Source organism: Paramacrobiotus metropolitanus, unplaced genomic scaffold (genome assembly GCF_019649055.1).
Source record: "Paramacrobiotus metropolitanus isolate TYO unplaced genomic scaffold, Prichtersi_v1.0 Parri_scaffold0000010, whole genome shotgun sequence".
In the NCBI taxonomy this organism is placed as follows: Eukaryota; Metazoa; Tardigrada; class Eutardigrada; order Parachela; family Macrobiotidae; genus Paramacrobiotus; species Paramacrobiotus metropolitanus.
The window spans coordinates 468,740-482,837 of NW_026570230.1; the positions used below are offsets into that span (position 1 = coordinate 468,740).

The 14,098-nt window shown below is 45.1% G+C and overlaps 3 protein-coding genes across 5 annotated transcripts; 2 read left to right on the top strand and 1 right to left on the bottom strand.

The window, feature by feature from the left end:
• Window positions 1–3,139: 3,139 nt before the first annotated feature.
• On the bottom strand, window positions 3,140–8,099 carry LOC129583224 (crossover junction endonuclease MUS81-like). 3 transcript variants are annotated; one of them, XM_055474931.1, is made up of 11 exons: window positions 7,823–7,868; window positions 7,599–7,728; window positions 7,393–7,465; window positions 7,260–7,325; window positions 6,456–7,062; window positions 5,858–6,083; window positions 5,583–5,795; window positions 5,331–5,456; window positions 5,142–5,245; window positions 3,998–4,081; window positions 3,140–3,916 (listed from the first exon to the last, which is right to left on the bottom strand). In XM_055474931.1, exons 2-11 carry the CDS (start codon window positions 7,713–7,715, stop codon window positions 3,847–3,849), a joined length of 1,686 nt encoding a protein of 561 aa, XP_055330906.1. In that variant the 5' UTR covers window positions 7,716–7,728; window positions 7,823–7,868; the 3' UTR covers window positions 3,140–3,846. The 3 variants fall into 3 exon arrangements, with proteins under 3 accessions (XP_055330906.1, XP_055330905.1, XP_055330903.1); XM_055474930.1 differs by lacking the exon at window positions 7,823–7,868 and adding an exon at window positions 7,890–8,099 and having other exon boundaries at window positions 3,141–3,916; XM_055474928.1 differs by lacking the exon at window positions 7,823–7,868 and adding an exon at window positions 7,890–8,099 and having other exon boundaries at window positions 3,142–3,916; window positions 7,599–7,778.
• On the top strand, window positions 7,724–11,049 carry LOC129583225 (cell cycle checkpoint protein RAD1-like). The gene is made up of 6 exons (XM_055474932.1): window positions 7,724–8,602; window positions 8,781–8,936; window positions 9,433–9,633; window positions 9,930–10,071; window positions 10,174–10,367; window positions 10,490–11,049. Exons 1-6 carry the CDS (start codon window positions 8,426–8,428, stop codon window positions 10,523–10,525), a joined length of 906 nt encoding a protein of 301 aa, XP_055330907.1. The 5' UTR covers window positions 7,724–8,425; the 3' UTR covers window positions 10,526–11,049.
• A 587-nt stretch (window positions 11,050–11,636) lies between these two features.
• Window positions 11,637–14,066, top strand: LOC129583433 (uncharacterized). The gene is made up of 4 exons (XM_055475230.1): window positions 11,637–11,862; window positions 12,980–13,472; window positions 13,622–13,697; window positions 13,765–14,066. Exons 1-3 carry the CDS (start codon window positions 11,637–11,639, stop codon window positions 13,686–13,688), a joined length of 786 nt encoding a protein of 261 aa, XP_055331205.1. The 3' UTR covers window positions 13,689–13,697; window positions 13,765–14,066.
• Window positions 14,067–14,098: the final 32 nt, after the last annotated feature.

The window sequence follows — 14,098 nt, forward strand, 5'->3', positions numbered from 1 at the left end:
GTCTAGCTGAGAAACAGCATCGTCGAGAAACGACTTCGGAATGGACATTTTTCCTTAGTTTTTTTTACAGAAACCGACTAACCATGTATACAGCGGACGTCAACAATGACTTTGCCAGAACGCTGACTACTCAAGCCAGCCGGATTCTTTGGTTTGACCCGGATACGAGTGGTTAGACCTGACAAGCCGGCTTCTTTCACCGTACCGGTACGTCCTCCGAGGAATCACCTGGATTGAACCGAGCAAACCGACCTCAGTTCCCCAGTATGGCACCGGCAGATCGCGAACCACATCTGCTACGACCTAAAGCCAACAGACGCCCCGGCCTAAGATAGCATATCGCGAACCACGTTCTGCTACCATTGGAGCCAACAGAAGCCCCAATCCGCGTTACATGGAGCTGATCATACGATCAAGGTTACATGGTACAGACCGCGCCATTAACCACGATCAGCTACGAAGATTACTCCGGCCAACCGACTCCGGAGAAGAGACTGAGAGGATAACGCTAACATGGCGCGAAACACGTAACTGCGCGCGTTTCACGTCGTGTTTGCCAAGCACCCGTGGCCAACTTCGGAACCGGGTAGCCGAGCAGCCTTCACCAGTGTAAACAGGGGATATCCCTCGGCCCAGCTGCCAACAGCGCAGGAAGACCCGGATTTGACTATACGTACTTGAGCCGACCACAAAGGTCGACTTTGTACTTCGCCCATAACTTGGAGACATAACGGATGTTGCTGCACTAACCGACCACAAAGGTCGGTTCTGCAAACCGATCACAAAGATCGGTTGTGGAAATTCTCCACTCCCAGAATGGATGCACAAGGAGGCAGATCGCCGAACTACGACTTGCTATCATAGCCGACCACACAGGTCGACTAGATACATGGTAGCCGACCAACGAGAAGTCGACATTATGGCCGACCACACAGGTCGACCATAACGGCCAACAGAAGTCGACTAGGAAGAATGGACGGAAGCTAGCAGTAGTTACGTGGCAGTTCAACCGGATTCTCCGTTTGAACCCAGATCTACAGGAACTCAACTAGAAACCTGTACCCGGAGTCCAACCGCAGTCTCCCCCGGAGGATATCGGGTAAACCAGCCGGATTCATCGGTGACCACGACTACGCGCGTCTCGAACGTGCTGCCATTCCCTGAAGAGGAACAGCGACGGTGATTTGGCTACTGGTGTACCAACGACTCCGCCGCGACCTGCTTCCCCATGTCTTCTATGGAACATCCTAGGCAGACCGTGTTAGTACACACGGCCTGCATCCCCTTGACGAACCCCGTGGACGTGGAACACGTGCCCGCAACAGAAACGGCCACGTGTCCTTCGTTCGCGGCAACGAAAAACTTTCCCGTGGACGTGAGTTGTCTACCCCAAACAGAAGCGGCTAGGCGTCTCTGGTTCGCGACATAAGAAAACGGAAGATTCGGATCTGATGACCTCAGGGATTTGCATGTGCATGAAGTTTAAACCAAAGAGCTTGTCTTGTCAACCGGGGCCACCAAGACCCTTAGCGTTGTAAGCGAGCACAACTGCATGATGAAGCGCCAGTCACCGGGCCAACAGATGCCAAGGAAACTCCTACCTCGCAGGACTCCGCCGCCCAGAGGCATAATTAGCCAACAGTAGCTCGGATCCGACTCAGAGTTCATGTCAGAGAGAAGTCGACTTGACAAGTGCCGACTAGCCCCACAATGGGCGTAACGGTATAAGTTGTCTAGGTCGACCATCAAGCAGAACGCCTACCCGACCTCAAACGAAGGTCGGAAGCGACCAAACGGAGGTCGGAAGGATGCAACAACAAGTCGGCAAAAGCATTTGGAAGCCGAATACCGATCTCTTAACGGAAGAATTCCGCTTTTGGACGGATGGAAACACAGATCATCCGACCTTGGGAAGTCGGACATAGCCGACCATGGAATACTGATATGCCTACCCGACCTCAAAACGGAGGTCGGAAGCGACCAAAAGGAGGTCGGAAAAACGCGATAACAAGTCGGCAAATCCAACTGGAAGTCGTATACCGACCTTCTAACGGAAGAACCCAGCTTTCGGACGGGTGAACACAGTTTATCCGACCTTCCGAAGCCGACCTTGGACAACTGACCAAGTCGGAAGTTGGATAAGTTAACCGACCAACAAAGGGTCGGTTAACTCAATCAACACGACGGAAGAAGACGCATAACTGTCTGCGGTGGACGAATTCGACTTGACGGAACTTGTTTAGCCCCACATGGGCATGTTATTGCAGGTTAACCCGAGTCGACCACCGACCGATAGGATAACCGACCTTGACTATAGGTCGGATAATAACGGAAAACATCGGATGGAAGTCGACTCGACACTTCCACTGAAGAAACCCATGATTTCTGATCGGACCTTCGAGCCAGTTCGATTCGGATTACTCCAAATCAGGTCGTGGTAGCAGATTGAACGGTTGTAACCGACCACTCTTTAACGGAACTGCTGTACATGACGACCACACAGGCCGCACGACTTACACACAGCTTTTCCGACCTGAACTTTCGGAATTCGGAACATAGCCGAATTACCCCCGCCGCCGGTCGACTTACCGGTAGGCCGACCTTGGTCAAACCGACCTTGGTCAAACCGACCTTGGTCAAACCGACCTTGGCCCTATTCCCCACTCAGAGAGGATGCCTCGGCATTTGCACCTGCAACAGTGCCTCTATCCCGAACGGACGGATACGGGTCGGAAGTAAGTATTTACCATGCTTATCCGACCTCGGTGAATGTAACCGGTTACGACGAGTAACCCGGGAACCGATGCCCCGGACCCAACTTACCGGATGAAAGTGGACAGGAGACCCCGTGGAGACCCAATTGCCCCGTGGACGTCATCCTAGTCGGAATAGGACCCCCGGACAGATTTTTGCATTTTTTTAGCATTTTTCCTAACAAACGGAATTGTATTTTTCTAGTTCGATCTCGTTGACAGATCTGTTTTGTAACCCCTTTTGCTGACTGGAATTGTGATTAAACTTTATTTCATACTTTCTTTCGCGCTGCATAAATTTTCATTACATTTCCTTTTTACATTGTTCTCCGCTGCCAACAGACGCAAGAAGCCAGCCAACAGAAGCATCACCGGTCCAACGAAACGCCCGAGCGGCTTCCGGATTTCTCGGCCGTGAGTGGCTTCCACTCATGGGTTCGGAAGTGAAGAAGGGACGGTCGACCAGACACCGGACTCCCACTGCCAGAGGACGCGTACCGGCGACCCCACGTGGGTCCAACCGGAGAGTTGTGCGGTACTGGTGCGGTACCGAGTCGGAGCATCCTTCGCAGGAGCTCGGATTCCCGCCCAGAGGCATGTCAGAGGCGTACGACTGCGCCTGGTGCGTACGGTCCACATAGGACGTACTTGCACCCATTGCATGCCGTTATCGCCTCTCTCGCTGTACGTACGTGTGCTGCTGCACTGCACTCATCCGCTGAAGCGGATATACGCGGCGCACACACTGAGCAGTACTTGCTCTCTCGTTCCTCTCTCGCAGTACTACTCAGCGTTCATACGCTCGCGTTGGATTGAGTCCAGTCTGCGCATCATCACACAGCTGATGGCACACAGCACGTGGTTGCCGCCAGCATTCCTTTCACGCCATCAGACGCTCAAGAACCCTGTTAGCAACCACTTGTTTTTTTAGCCATCAGTGCTTTGTTCTTGCTTTTCCTGCTATTACGCAGCATTGTTCCCTTTATTTGTCAATAAAGCATCACTCGTGATCTCCTCGCCAGAGTCTGTTACAACACAAGAACAGAAAACGCAAAATTTTGGACAGCCTTGATACAAATCGGTTTCCACTTTCTCAGATCCGGAAACTTTCTTCCGTGCAATACAGTCGGCATACCTTTTTGCTCAATATAAGTCCAATCGTTCTGAGAAGAGAAAATAAAGCGTGAGCCCTGTTAAATTTCACAGAAGAACTCAAAAGTTAATTAGCAAAACTTTAAACTTACCTCATTCCTAGTCCAAATTTGACATCTTTCAACATCGTCTCTTTTTGGTCCTGCGTCAAACAAGCGTCGTATGCAGCAATTAATCTATAAAACAGGTTACCAATACAGAACGACATTCATAATCAAACACATAATAGTGGCGTTCAGTTTAGACCTGCACATTGCGACATTCCTGCACATCGTGCATATGGTGCTCAAGTTGACTAAACCCGAGATAAGATAATGCGTCATAACTGGTCCATATTGTGATGATGAATTTTGTGCGCGTTGATGATCACGCCCCAATAGATGTTGAATGTCGCTTTAGAAAAAGCTACTCGAGAGTAGCTTTTTCCAGCGCCAAAGTCGCCAATTGTGGATATTTTTCGTATACAGTGCAGGAAGTACGGTGTTGTACACCTTGGATCCGCACAATTACGACAATAATTAATGATAACAGTAGCCACCAATGTTACTAATTAGTACAGTAATTATAATATGTTACTAATTACTCCTATATTAATTAATAATTCTTGTATTAATATCTACAGTAGTTAACAATGATATTAATTTAATAATTAGATGTTTACCTTGCGTACGTCCAAGCAAACTGATTAAGGTAATTACTATAATTAATAATTACTCATTAAGAAGATTGTCGCAGCGCTTTGCAGCAGTTGTGTGTGCATGCAGTCTCTGACCTAATGAAGTTCTAGTTTTTACTACTAAATATAAAAATAGATCACTTATTAAGTAATTAATTAGTACCAACATTGGCTAATTAACTGGCGAACGGCGTATTTAATTAATTTAAAGCAAGCTACAAGCTTAGTAAATACTCGCATGATAGACTGAACTGCGACCGATAACTTTTCACGGTAATATGATTTCAAATTAATCTCAAGATGTACCGACTGCACGTTAAACGGTAAATGGCAGTGGGCTTTGGCGCTTTCAGAATAGCCCGCTCGATGCAAATATGTGAGGCATCAGTGGCGTGCTCCTATTTGATATCTCTCGAAGTTTAAAGTTCAGTTTTTTTCTGCATGCGTCACAGATATATGGGCCTCATTTTTATACGTTTCAACAATGAGCCGAACTAATAACTGCATAAACGGATTTTCGTCCATTCGGTAAAATACCGGCAAGCTAAATCACGACTTACGCTCTGATGGTGGGATAAACGGAAACGACAGCAGAAGCTTTAGCTGGCGACATTCCATCCAATGCCAATAATTGCATGAGAAACGTTTGGGACACTGTCTTAGCCTACAGAGTAAAGTTTAAACAGTACAGTACACATTGACCATCTCGGCACAGGTATAAAGAAAATATGCTCTACTAAAAAGCCAACCTGATTCGGCTTCGCTACAGAAGAAAATCCTGCAAAGCTTAGCAGTTCCTGTTGAGCACTGCTCAGATCCAGATCAACAACGTTCTCCCACCGCTCGGCGAAAGTTGTACTTCGAAGCGTCTTAACCTAAACACACGCTGTTCTAAACTGGCATAATAACGGCACAGTGGACAATTTTACGGGAAGTTTGTAGTCGAAATCCCAGTGGAAAAATATACTGGTACGATTGCATGCAAGCAAGATGGACGTTACCGAATAGATTCGTTCCAGATATCGCGTCATTCGTAGTAAATACTCCACGGTTGCTCTCAAATTTTCCGTCTCTTGCACAACAAATCCATCCTGAACTTTGATGTTAGCCAGCGCCTGGATCAGCGCCTGATCCGGTAACCCTTTGTTCATAAAACGGCTACAGTCCTCGATGATATAGATAACGCGCTTGATGGTGGTTTCTTTCATTCGATACTGGAAAACAAAAACTTACTCTAGGAAAGCAGCTTCACCTTATAAAAGAACCAGACAATCACCTTCTGATCGGTGTACCGTCCATCCTTGATACTAACTGCCAGATCATCGCCACGCTTCCGTTCCGCAATAAAATCCAAAACCAGTTCATGGGGCTTTCTTCCCACTGCTAGGTGCGATTTCTCGCGGGCAACCCAAAGGAAGTCGCCTACTTTTAAGTTGCGCACATCGAAAGCGACGCCGTGTTTCTTCAGCTCCAGAATCACGTCTGTTTTTGATCGCACACATCTATTTAAAATTGGAGGTTATTTAGAATTAGCTTCCAAAACAATGTACAGATAAACTGTTTAACGTTTCCAGAAAAAAATGGGACCGGAATCAGTGAAACTGGTGTAAAAATTTTGGGGAAAACCAAATAAAATCCCATAAACAACACTAATAAATATGTACGAAAATTGTGAGCAAATGGCAATAATCGCAAAAAATCGAATTATAATGTACTGTATGAAACTGCAAGTAGAAAAATGGCGATGAATATTGATATACAGCGCACCTGACAAACATCAGACAAAGGAAGAAGTAGGCAAAAAAAATATTTTGCATAATAAAAACCATAATTTTGTCAATGTCGGAAGCATGCGAGCGTCTAATTGGCCGTACCCATTTCCATGTATCTCCTGATTATCCACGCACAACATCACATCAAATGTCCCCGGAGTGAGTGCAAACCGTTCTTCCTCCACACCGCGGTCCTGTACACTGCTGGCGGAGCGCTGCTTTCCCACTTGTTGAATGCTCTCCACGCTGGACGAGGAAAACGTCCTAACCACACATCCACCGCCGCCCCCGATCGTCAAGATCGGTTGGCTTCTAACCGTGGTGGTCACCATCCGCGCCGTGCTCATCGCAACCACGGAGCTGGATGACACCGGCCGAATACCGCTTCCCGAACCGGTGGAGGGGACACTAGAGAGGGACGAGAGGGTGATGGTGTCCGTTGACTTGGATTTCGGCGCTCTGGCCTTTTTCGGCCGGGGAGGTGGTAAGTCACCCAGGATATCGGCGCTCTCGTCCTGCTCCATCTGATCGGATTTGCGTTTACGATTGGCACGCTTTGTCGGAGATTTTCCGCTGTTGACGTCGGCATTCTTCGGCTTTCCGCCACGTTTGCTGGGAAACTTGGAAGGACTGGCGCGACGAACAGATGGCACCGAACCGGATGAGCCACCGGATATGGCAGCCAAAAACGGATCAGGCGGAGATATTCCTACCACCGGAAGAAAGCATCAGCATAATCGAATACGTAATGCTGATGTTTCAGAGTTTTGGTTTACAAAACTTTGAAACCAAACGATTAAAATTTAAATGATTAACCAAATAATAATTTTAGTATTTAATCAAATATGTTAATTAAAATTTGAATGAAATAATTTTGACTGCGGAAGCCCATCAAGGGGGACCTACTTGTTATTTTATTTTCTTTCAGGTAGGCAGTTAATTTCTTTTCCAATTTCTTACACGTCGTAGGCCCTATAAAAATCGAAAATAAAATCGGGAGTAAACTGAATTTGATAAACCATCCAAACTCGAAACTGACCGAAATTCTTCAAAGGCTGACAGGCATAGCCATCATACAGTGCTAACGGATAATTTTTAATCGATCGCAACGCCTGAAACACAAACAAAGGATTGCAGATAAATGGTGGACTCGCAGGCAGACAGCTGCCGCTCTGCTTCGGAGTTCAAAGAAACGCTACTACGTACACGGGTATAATAGCGCAGCAGCTTACGAGCCCTACTCACGTTGGCATAGCAATACTGCATTTTGTTCTGGGTTTTGGCAGCATCTTCTTTCCATTCCGTCAGCCACTGAATGAATAGCGATTTGTAACCATTCCTCGAAACATCGTCCTCGTCCATCGTGGCGACTCTTCTGTGCAAAGCAAAAACTGTGCAAAACTGTCAACCGACCAATGATCCAATCTAAAACGACGACAATAAATGTCGAAGTGTACGAAGTCACGCACTTGCCACTTGGCGACTTGTCACTTGTAGTTGCGATACTGGGATACTCGACTGATATTACGAACTCACCGTGGATACTTTTAGGCGAAACACTCTCGCATGCCTCCCTCGGCTGCTATACAAATTTTAAAAGAAGTACAACCCGCATGCAGTTTTTTTATAAGTGCTTATTATTTTTATAATAGCAGCTTTCTCAAGTTTCAACTTGTAAATAAATAAACTGTAAAAAAATAACGGCAACGTTAAAAAGTTATACAAAAATAACGGAAATATACGAGGACTTCGCCAGTCTCATGAGGTTGAGGGCCTGTCGCAGCGCTAACCCCCCATGCAGCCGCGGCTTTCGCAATGCGGACCTGCTAGGGGGCGCCTACGTCATATTTATCAACCTATCACTGTTTTTGTTTGGGTTTTCAGTTTTCAAAATTTCTCGATCTCACGTATTCTCACTTTTCAAATATTCTTCATACTTTTAATGGCGCACTTGCGATTCCTAGTTAATTTGTATTTACCAGTGGTCAACAAGTCAGGAAGTGGATAGTTTTCTCTGCTCTAGGTTTTCATTCCGGATGCGAGGGAATTAATTGTTACATTTACAAGTCAGGATGCCTGGCAAAGTCAAGAGTGCTGATATTGCAATGACAACGATTGATGGTACTCCTCCAGCCCCAGTCGCGGTTCCCGACCCGAAACCCCTCAATTTGGCTGATTATGTGTTTGTGGCCAAGATGGATAACATCAAGTCCGTTGTGAATATATTGAAATGTATTCAGATTCGCGAGGTAAGCCAGAACATGCAATGATTAATGGAATCAGCTGCTTTAAACCGATGACAGATGTTCGAGTGTTAAGCTGTGTAAACTGTAATTTGTAATGCTGCAGTTGGTGAGTTTGTGAGTGCCAGCTGCTAATCTTGAATCTTTGAATTGGCGTGACCTGTTTGTGTGCTCCATGTTTTAGTTCGCTACGTTACATATCACGGAACGCGGGATTCACGTTACTGTGGAAGACGTTGGAAGTTTCCAGGGAAGTACTTACCTGAAGAAAGAGCTGTTTAGTGGATATCACCTAACGAAAGCTGCCATCAACTTCAAGATCAAAATCAAAACCCTGGTTGTGAGTGACTGTCTAGTACTGTACACTGGCTGCAGTACTTCATTGTTTTTTGGTTGTGAATTTCTCGCTGTATGCTCGTTTTCGTTATAATTATTGTAGTGGCAGTAAATGATAATTTTTTAGAAATGGTTTAGGTGCAGTACACAGCCTATTATTCCGCAGGGGCAATACAGTCTTCGATATCTCAGTTACGACTGGTTACGTTTTGAGCTTTTCTTGGATAAGTCTATGTTTATAGGTAAATAAGCTAACCGTAAGCTATAGTAGTGGAAATGGCTGTCAGTGTCCGGATTTCTTGTTGTGAGTGTTCATACTGTACATGTTACGAACTGCATTGAGCTATGCTTATATAGATATATAGATATACACTAATCAGTCATTATGAGAAAGTGTATTACTAATCAGTGTTGGCTTGATTATTAACTGTTATATTTGCTGTATGTTTACATGTCTTTTTAAATTTGGAAAGCTTTTGACAAGGATTTCATCTCTGTAGGAATGCATGCAGATGTGTATGAGCCCTGCGGATACAACGGGAAGACTGACGTACCAGGGCGCTGGACGGCCCTTTTCGGTTCTGCTGTCGGAGGCCGGTGCCCGGCATTTTACCGAATGCAAGATTAACACACTGGAGGGCGGGAGGGATGATGTGTTCCCCTTTCACACTGACGATCTCGTCTGCCGCATCATCTCCACTGTAAGAGGCTTCTGATTTCGCAGCTTCTGATAGTTGTTTATCTACGTTAGTTCGGTCACCAAACGTTTTGTCAGTCATTTTTTGCCGTTCTGATTCCTTTTGTGTTTCGAATTTAGTCGGATTAGTTTGTGTTTTACATAGTTAATTTTGACATTTAACGTTTTAGACTATCTGTACTACACGTACAGTCCACGCTCCACATTGATGCAGTGAACAGTGTAATACATTATTTTTTTAATTTCTTATTGTACTTTTACCGTTAAATAGGTAGCTTTTTTGAATGGTTGTTTTGTTAGGATGAATGTATTCGTGATGCATTTACCACGCTTCTCGCCTTTCCTATTAATTCCTTCGAGATCTCCGTGCGCAATACCTCGGCAAACTTGACATTGAAGACGACATCCGACAACGTTATTTCAGAAGTAATCATCGATAAAGGTACATGCAAATTATAAAACTAAGTGTTTATACTCGTATCAGTGCTGTAACCTCAGAATGTTGTTCAATTTTTGTTAGTTTCTCATTTCGTTTCTTTTCCAGATTCGGATTTGGTTGAGTCTTTTGTCTGCATCAAAGAAGGCACCTACAGATACAGGCCCAAATTGATGAAAAACGCTATTAAACCACTGCAGATTGCCCAGAAAGTATCGCTGCGCATTGACGATACCGGCACTATTTTGCTGCAGTTTATGGTCAAAACGGACACCGATGTTGACTGCTTTGTTGAACTTTTTGTAAGTTGTGGTACTTACTTGTTTTGATGAATGTATAGTTGCCCACCTCTTCTCATGTGGCGAATCTTTACAGCAGTAAAGCTTATTCCCGTATTTATATTTGCAAATTTGTTTCTTTATAGTGCGCTCCTGAACTTGATCTGGACGAAGACATCTGAAACTGGTCTGAGACGAAAGTGATTGGTAGTTTGGACTTGCAAAAGATCGGCAGTTTGAAATTGATTATTTGTAGCCAGAATGACCTCTGGACTACACTTTTTCGGGAAAGTGTTCGGATTTGACAGTGGAGCAAGGCGGCTTGTGTTCTGGATAACCGTCGCGATCCGGTGTTTCCGTTATTTTGAATTCTGTTTTTATGCTGAACTGAACAACCTTCGCGCTGGTTCGTGGTTTTCTTTGCCGTACATCGAAAATGATGTTTCTAATTTTTGGTTGGACAGTGTTTTTGCACTAATTCCTGTATGGTACTAGTATTATTTATGAAATGTGTAACCAAGATATATAGGGTTACCCTATATACCTTGATGTAACTAAAATGGTTGTGTTACTTGTTTTGATAATTCCGCCGCTGTTGCTTCCCACTGGAAATAGATCTTTGGCATAAAATAACTACGGAAAGTAACAAATGTCTTTAATTCTCAAGTTATCGATGTTGTTACTGTCGCAGCTGTGCACAATCAGTTTGCCGGTTTCAAGCGGCTTTAAAAAGAGAAAACGATACAGAAAATTGCATTTCAGTGCGCGAAATGTCAGTGAAAGTACTCCGAAATTGGTTTCTACCAAGTACAATAAATTATGAAAGTAATGTACCGTACCGGAACTTCAATTAACGATGTCTACTCTAGAGTGGACGGATCACAGCGGTAGATGTGTTGTACACTTGTGTGCATGGACTATGTCACGACCCACAATGGTCAGACAAACTTGACAATATAACTGTGAATATGCAACAGATAAAAAAATGTTTTTGTATAAAATGTGACATCTGGAACAAAGTTAAATAACAATTGGCATGAGCGCTCGTATCACGTACGTATGATGAATCATTCAGGTTGTACTGACATTCTGGCAAATCAGCATCGGTATTGAAACTTGAAAGAATCGACGTCCACTGGTCGAATCAACCTCATAATATCTGTACGAGTACTGTGCTATGAGTGAACTTGCTACGCATTGCCAAATGACAAATTAGGCGATTATGTGCTCGGTCTGTTTTCTGTGCCTAATTTTGCAACTTATCTACAAGTTTACAACTAATTTTTGTTTACGATGTGCGCTGAAGCAACATTCGACGACAGGATCAATCAGATCATCGTGTCGGTGCAGATGATGCTTCCTGCGGGACGCCAGGAGGACGCGCTGCGTGCCATCGTCGCCCGCCTGAACAGCCTGCTGAGCATCCATCAGGATCCAGCCAGTATCCCAGCAAGCAGTTCATCATCGCCTGCAACCGGGAGCGCCGAGGTGACAACAAACGCGGGTGGAAACAGGACAGGTAACAAGCAACCCCGACTGAGGCTGACCGCCTCGTTATTGTGCAGCAGTATGACAGGCAGCTAGCGCCGGACGATAGGGTCGAGTTTGTACACGTTAATTTTTTGGGGCATATCAGTTTTTTTCAAAAATGTGAATTGTCCCCACAGACTACAGTAAACCAGCTGGCAGTATTTTTTACGTGTTGCATCTTTCTAATGTCTGGCTTCTGCTATGTTCTTCGTATCATCCCTAAGTACTCCGTATATCCGGCATGCATCCTGTCGCTGTTTACCGTAGTATTTCTGTATGATCCGCTGCCGTACCCTTATGGTATTCCTATAGCGTACATATTGTACCTTATGTAAGCCACATGCATTCCACAAAGAAATCTAATAAACCATGAGCCCAGGAAATTTAAAAAAAAAGCCTAAGAAGTTTAACAGAATACATGAGCCATGATACACCAGCCCTAATTATATATTATGTTAATCTGCTCATAGCCTGGTGGTAATACGTTCGGCTTTTGAACTGTATGCCTGGGTCGATTCCCAGATGAGTAACTTTTATCTCATAAAATCAAACCAAAAAAAGTATAAAATTTTCAAAATACCAAAAATAATTTCCAATAGCCTTAAAAATCTCCCAAGTGGAGTTTGGCTACTGTTGGTTCGATAATAATAACAATAATAATAATAATAATGAGCGATACTCCGCGAATGCAGTAATACTCGTAATACGCGAAGTCCATAAGATACTGAAATTACGTAACAATAATAACCAAACGTGTAGTCTAGACAGCTGCAGGATTCATATTAATTTTTCATATTACGTAAAAATTAATATACTTTGAGAATATGGTGGGATACGCTACTCAGTGGTTAAAGTGATTACTTGAGTTCGTACATTATCGAGAAAATTTTAAAATATCTATACAAAATACGGTGTACCTTGCGTGCAAGGTAAGACTACTAGTCTGGTATTTGTAATGATATTACTGTAATCGTAACTACCGAGTAAAATTTTATATCTGCATGCATGCGTGTCACCTCCGGAGCCCACAATATCTTGCTGTATTCGTATTGTATACATACGCAGTCCTTTTGCACTAACTGTAACGTTGTGGTTATCGTGTACAGTGCGTGTGCTGGCCGAGGCTAGTTCATCTGGGCGTCGCCGTGCTCGATCGGAAACCGGCGACGGCGGTTCACCCTCCCCGAAGCGGCTTAAGCGGACTGCCGAGCAGCACACCAAGAGATCCCTCTCCTGGGCTGACCCACCGGTCACTCATGCCAATGGTCAGCCAGTCAACCGCCGCCCTGCACCACCAGCGAACGGTGACAGCACCCCACCCATTCCCCTGCGCGATGATAATGGGGCACGCAAGTACAAGTGCCCCCGGTGCCCGCAGACCAAGCAGCGAACGAAGGAAATTACGGAGCACCTCGGAAACCATATGCATGGCGGGGAGGGGAGTGAGCACTGCAACCAGTGCGATTTTGGGACAAATTCCAAGTACAGTCTCAACTGGCATCTGAAACTGCACGCCAAGGCGATCGAGTATGACAGCACCGGCGCAGCAGCGTTCAGTCGTGCCGGACCGGGGAATACTGCGCAATGTGTCCGCTCCTGGTGAGTGATGACAATAAGGGCTTACGAGTACCCGCTGCATTCATACAAAAGCTGTGCATTAATGCTCTAGAAACAACTGTACAGATATATTGTTGAAATCTCATGTTTAACGTAATTTGATTCAGATCGTTATCAAGCTGGTGTTACAGGGCGCGCAGGATCATCGCGGTAACACCCACCATCAGCTGGGACACCCGCCAGGGAGAATTCGGTTGAACTTTAGTAGTAAGTTATCGTTAATTTAAGAGGCATACGCTGAAATTTTTAACCGGTGTGTTTTGCCATTCTGTAGAATTAAGTACTCGCGGTTGTATGGATTAGACGGAATGGGTCAGCTTATGCTGGTTTGGATGTGTGCTTTTCGGTATGGGTGTAAATGCGCACAGGACGAAGAACGAGCGTGGTATCTCAAGTACGGGAAGCTATTGCTGAATCGCTGGTTGAGGAGGGAACAAAATCGGGCGAATGTTGAATGGACAGAGACGGTGTTGGATCACGTACTTTGAACGAGCGCTGGAAGCTTTGCGCAGTGCTCGGCTGTGTCGGAAATGATGGCATGTCTGTGTGTAATGAAAATACGGATAACAATCCTAGCTTAACCCCCTGGCGCGTTTTTGACCTGGTGT

Coding starts and splice junctions, on each gene's coding strand:
- LOC129583224 (XM_055474931.1), bottom strand. CDS start 7,715: ATGGACGAGGACGATGTTTCGAGGAATGGTTACAAATCGCTATTCATT. Junction 7,326..7,392: donor TCAGCCTTTGAAGAATTTCG/GTCAGTTTCGAG, acceptor CGATTTTTATAG/GGCCTACGACGTGTAAGAAA. Junction 5,246..5,330: donor CTGTAGCGAAGCCGAATCAG/GTTGGCTTTTTA, acceptor TTTACTCTGTAG/GCTAAGACAGTGTCCCAAAC.
- LOC129583225 (XM_055474932.1), top strand. CDS start 8,426: ATGCCTGGCAAAGTCAAGAGTGCTGATATTGCAATGACAACGATTGAT. Junction 8,603..8,780: donor AATGTATTCAGATTCGCGAG/GTAAGCCAGAAC, acceptor TCCATGTTTTAG/TTCGCTACGTTACATATCAC. Junction 9,634..9,929: donor TCTGCCGCATCATCTCCACT/GTAAGAGGCTTC, acceptor TTGTTTTGTTAG/GATGAATGTATTCGTGATGC.
- LOC129583433 (XM_055475230.1), top strand. CDS start 11,637: ATGTGCGCTGAAGCAACATTCGACGACAGGATCAATCAGATCATCGTG. Junction 11,863..12,979: donor CGCGGGTGGAAACAGGACAG/GTAACAAGCAAC, acceptor TATCGTGTACAG/TGCGTGTGCTGGCCGAGGCT. Junction 13,473..13,621: donor GCGCAATGTGTCCGCTCCTG/GTGAGTGATGAC, acceptor CTGGTGTTACAG/GGCGCGCAGGATCATCGCGG.